Source organism: Gavialis gangeticus, unplaced genomic scaffold (genome assembly GCF_001723915.1).
Source record: "Gavialis gangeticus isolate Ggan-Ray unplaced genomic scaffold, GavGan_comp1, whole genome shotgun sequence".
NCBI classification, from domain to species: Eukaryota; Metazoa; Chordata; order Crocodylia; family Gavialidae; genus Gavialis; species Gavialis gangeticus.
In genome coordinates, this window is record NW_017728992.1 from 57649026 (window position 1) to 57654242 (window position 5217).

The 5217-nt window shown below is 46.3% G+C and overlaps 1 protein-coding gene across 4 annotated transcripts in view; it reads left to right on the forward strand.

The window, feature by feature from the left end:
• The window catches only part of ATXN1 (ataxin 1), a 338219-nt gene that overhangs the window by 327286 nt on the left and 5716 nt on the right, over window positions 1-5217 (forward strand). For all 4 annotated transcript variants that reach the window (XM_019522954.1, XM_019522947.1, XM_019522959.1 and 1 more), the window contains one exon: window positions 4719-5207. In XM_019522954.1, the coding sequence (XP_019378499.1) occupies window positions 4719-5207 (489 nt within the window). The remainder of the gene's footprint in view (window positions 1-4718; window positions 5208-5217) is intronic.

The window sequence follows — 5217 nt, forward strand, 5'->3', positions numbered from 1 at the left end:
GTGACCCAGGTGGCTTTTTTTTTTTTTTTTTAAGTATTTGGGGGATTTCAATCTAATAGCTCCATAAAGCAAAACTAGCAGGATATGATCACTAGAGCCCAACTGATCAGAGATACAGAAGTAGGCTGCTCTCCTTCCCCTTGCACCTCGGATTTTTATCCAGGTTCAACACCCTCACCTCTCCCCACAGGGCAGGGTTTTACCTAGGGTGCAAAACCTGATATGTATGTCTCTGATTTCAGCTAGGTTTTATTAGAGTCTGGTGTGTAAAACAGTGGTAGTTCCAAATTTTCTTCTTTCTAGGATCACACCCTGCCTTACAGACATCTGTATCCTGTTTGTACATATGTTGTGACTGAACCGCAGCACTATCTCAGGAGTTAGCCTCCTCCCACCTTTATGGTGCAGGATCACCATCTGCAGTGCTGAAGACTGTTTTAATGGATAACTCTTCGAGTAAATAGTTTACCTGTTGAACCTATAAAAATGATACAATGTGTAGTACAAATATTGCTTATAGCCAGAGGCAGGTGGGTGCCAGTAAGAGAAGGTAGGAGATGTGTAGTTGCATTGAAACACCCTTTAGAGAGCATATGGGACATGTTAAGGGAAAATAAAAAGAAAAAAGTATGAATTGAAGGGGAGAAGGGAAAGAAAGGGTGGAAAAATAGCAGGGTCCAAGAGTACTAATAGACTGAGTAATAGATTCAACATCAACCAGATGATCCACATATCTGCATAGGGGCCATAAACACTACAGCCAGCAGCTTCCATTAAAGCTAATGGCAGCACTTTTGAAAAATCAGGACATTGAATTAGGTGCCTGCTGTGTTTATCTGAATCTAAAATGACCCTGAGTTGAAGACAACCCCCCAATAATTAGATTCTATACATGGAAAAATTATAATTTGTTAATAATTTTCCGTGTATAGAATCTAATTATTGGAGGATCATCTTCAGTTCATCCCCCCTGACTGCTGCCGGGGGGGCAGGTAGTAGCAGGGCAGGAGGTGTGGGAAGGTCAAGCAGCTTACCACATGCTTGCGCCTGCCCCCCTGCAGCCTCAGCCCCTGCCTTCCACCTCTGTTTCTGTTTCCCCTCTACCCTCTGCCCTTCCCTTGCTCTGTGTCAGCTATCTCCATCCATGTTTTAGTCTGGGGCAATAAACATGGCCCCAGCTGGGCCCCCATAGCAGCCATGCCAGTACTACAGGGCTGGGCTGGGGCCATGCTATGTGACTTAAGCTGCCATGTGGATGGAGCCTGCTAGCACGGAACAAGAGGAAGGGGGCAAGGGAGAGGGGCATATGGGGCAGCAGGGGCTGCATGTGGGAAGGAGATAGAGGGAAGAGGGTACAGAGGGGGTCAGGCAGCAGCTGCAGCTACAGCCCGAACCCCAGGTAGAAGCTGGAGCCCAAGCCACAGCAGCTGCCTACCTCCCTATCACCCTTGTACTCGATTCTAAGACGAGGGGCTTTCCCACCCCCTGGTAAATGGTGGGGAGGCGTTTGTCTTAAGCTCGAGTAAGTGTGGTGTGTATATGGATATGGCATCTAACCTCCAACATTTCTTTTTGAAAAACCTTGGCTCTGGTACTGGGATATGTTGATGTTTGGTATAGGCTGCCTATGATTCATACATTTGCAGGCGCTGGGATCATCTAGCCTAACTTCCTTGATACCATAGACCTAATCCGTGCTTGAGAGCTGGGTATATCTTCTGTCCCCCGGTGTCCAGTGCAATTATTTGTTGGCAAGTTGCTCTAGAAGGTATTGTCACACTGAGTCAGAGCAGATCATTTGCGGTTTTCATGCCCTGGCACTTTGTTTATAAGAGTAAAAAAAACCTAGTACGGGCAGTCAGGTTCTTCTAAAATTTCGTATATACAGCTTACTTTGGTAGGTAGAAAGAGCAACTAGGAAATCGCAACTCATTGGTCTGATCATGCTCCTGTATAGCACCAATTTTTTTTCATGTACTGTCCCCTCCAACAACCCAGTAAGACACCCACCTCATTTTTGGAAGGCAAAATGTAGAAGAAAAGATTTTTCCAGAGCTGGCTTTTTCATGGAGAGATATTGGCAACAGTATTTGTCATGCTCAGTCTAAACCTGTTGCCAATTTGAGAGCACCTGTGAAAGGGTTAATGTGACACTCCACCCATTCTGTTTGCTGCCTGAGAGAGAAACTGGTAGCCATCTTACAGCACAGCATCTCCATGCTTCCTTTCCTCCCCGCATCTATTCCAGTGAAGAAAAATCAGCTTCCCCACTTAAGACACACCCCAATTTAGGACGGGGTGGTATTTTTGAGAGAAAGGTGCATGTGGCATGAGAGTAAATATGGTAAGTATTTATGGATGTCCTTAGAAGTTTATTTAGTTGGAAGTATTGGAGTTGTAAGTTGCAGCCATATGCTCTTGCATGCTCTAGATTTGTGCAGTTACAATTGTAACTAAATATGATGGGACTTCCTGGCTTCCTAGGCTGTGAAGGCTGTGTCCTCATTCCTAGGAGAACAGAAAACTTCTTGGTTCACACAGAAGTTGTTTCCTCTGCACAAATGGGAGATCCAGAGGGAGCTGTTTCCAGCTGTGCTTGGTGAGAGGCTGGACTGCAAGTTGAGAGCAACTGGAAGACCTCCAGCTGTCCTGGGTATCTTACCCACTGTCTAGTACTTAATAGCAGAGTCACTTCTGAAGCCACTGTTTCTCAGCAAGTATTTTTTTGTGACAGAAGTTATATGGCCAAAGAGAACCATTGTGATCCTCTAGGCCTGAGAACCCACCCAGTGCTTGTAGCAACAATACAATACTCAAAGCATCCCTTTCCATCTTCCAGCCAAAGCTGTTGGGATTCTAGGAGTACACTAAGCATCTTGAGCCTCAACACAGTGGATGAGTAGAAGGAAAAAAAGGAGAGATAAAGAGCTAAATGGCCTCCTGAAGTCCCTTCCTGCTGTACTTTTCTACGATTCTGTGATCTTAAAGATCTGGTTTAAAAATATTGAGCCAAATTTTGGTTTAAGAGCTGATAGGGGTAATATACAAGTTCCCAAGTCCTTTGTGAATTTTCTGACTTAATAATTAGAGCAGGGTCTTGCCTTGGTGTGAGAGGAACCACAGAGGCAAGGAGACCTTGGGAGCTGAGGAGTAGAACAGCTTGTGGGACATTCACAAGTGTTGTTGCTGCCCCTGCAGAGCCTGCCGGTGGGCGCAGCGTACTTCAAAACAGGTGATGTGAGAACGAATTAGCATTCCCTGATGGAGGTGTTTGGTGCTGCTCTGCAAAGGCTCCGTTGCAGAAGCAGTGGAGCGTGGTGGCTCCAACAAAAGATATAAAATTATGAGTACTTTAGTGTGTACATGTTTAAAAGTAAGTGTGCGCTAAGTGGTATGTGGGGTTAGGACCAGAGAGCTCAATACATACACGATCAATATGTGCTCCTGGCTGGCATGTGCTGCTACCACCACAGCTGTGCTGGTGAGAAGTCTGGATCTATGCTATGAGCAACTCAGTATGTACAGAAGCTCCAACTGCCCCTGGACAAAGATGGGGTGGTAATTTAGGACAGAGAGGAGTTGTGGGTAGAGGATTAAGAATAGGCTTCATGTCTCTTGGGCCCCTGGTACACATTGCACTTAAGATACGATTAACCAGTTAATCATGTCTTAAATAGTTATCTGGCCACAGATTCAAGCAGTTAATGGTGTGATAAAACAAAGCATAAGTCACAAAGTTGCTACACAAAGTATGTATAGCTTTGTGGCTGGTCCCTATCACATTGTGAATTGAATGTGCAGCCAGGCTGATCAGGGTTCCTAGCCTCCAGAATGCATGGCAACTCGACTCCCATATGTTCCCAAAGCTGAATGTCAGTGAGCTGATTGCCAGTCCCAGCCAGGGGGGCATATGGCCAATGTGCCCCCAAGGCTGGGACCTGGGAGCAGCGGCAGTTCTTGGCTCAGCCTTCAGGGCTCAGCTGGAGTCACTGCACCTCCATGGCTGGGAGCTTCAATCGGTTGATTCAGGCTCCCAGCCGTGGGAGCTTGCTACTCGCCTTGCCGGATCCCGGGCTCCCCCTGCACTGCCAGTATGTCATGATGGGATCTCATGCTCAATCCCACAGTCACACCTCCTGCCATGCAAATCTGGATTGACAGGAAGCGTGATTGTGGGGATCACACATCAAATCCCATAGTGCCTTTAATTGCACATCTGCCAGGAGACTTGTATTCACAGGCTATAGTCCAGTCAGGAGAGTCTTTCTTCACACAGTGGTTTGGTTGGAGAATACCAGAGTTTGTACCAAGGGGGAATGTGCCTCTGAGCAAAACAAAGTGCAGCAACAAAAGGAGTCTTAAAAAATGGCTTCCACATCACATAATTCCCTGGTTGCCTCTCCAGTTAGTTGTATGTCACTGAAGAGACAGATAATGATACAGATCAACCCCTGCTGAGTTTTTTGCGTTGTGGATGCGCTGCTGTTGGAGGACTCCTTAATGCCTTTTTAACAAGGACAGATGTTAAGTCTGATGTTCATGGCAGTGGCATTACAGGCATTCACAGTTCAAAGACATATGCATTTCTTCATCCACTACTAACATATGCATGGCTGAGTCCATGCTTGCCATATAAAAGACAAGACAATGGATATTTTCCTATTCACGTTCTCTCTTTTCCCCTCCACCTCCCCCTTTCATTTTTCCTTTTCCTACAGGTCAGCGTGGAAGTCTTGGTAGAATACCCTTTTTTTGTATTTGGACAAGGCTGGTCCTCCTGCTGCCCTGAGAGAACCAGCCAGCTCTTCGATTTGCCATGTTCCAAACTCTCTGTTGGGGATGTCTGCATATCGCTCACTCTCAAGAATCTGAAGAACGGCTCGATTAAAAAGGGCCAGCCCATGGATTCAGCTAGTATCTTGCTGAAGCACTCAAAGAATGACAGTCTAGCTGGAAGTAGACACAGGTATGCGGAGCAGGAAAACGGGATTAATCAGGGAAGTGCACAGATGTTAGCTGAGAATGGTGAACTGAAGTTTCCGGACAAAATAGGATTGCCTGCAGCACCTTTGCTCACCAAAACAGAACCCAGCAAGCCCACAGCGACGAGGAAGAGGAGGTGGTCGGCCCCCGAAACACGGAAACTAGAGAAATCAGAAGAGGAACCACCATTGACTCTTCCCAAGCCTTCTTTTATTCCTCAGGAGGCTGACTTTC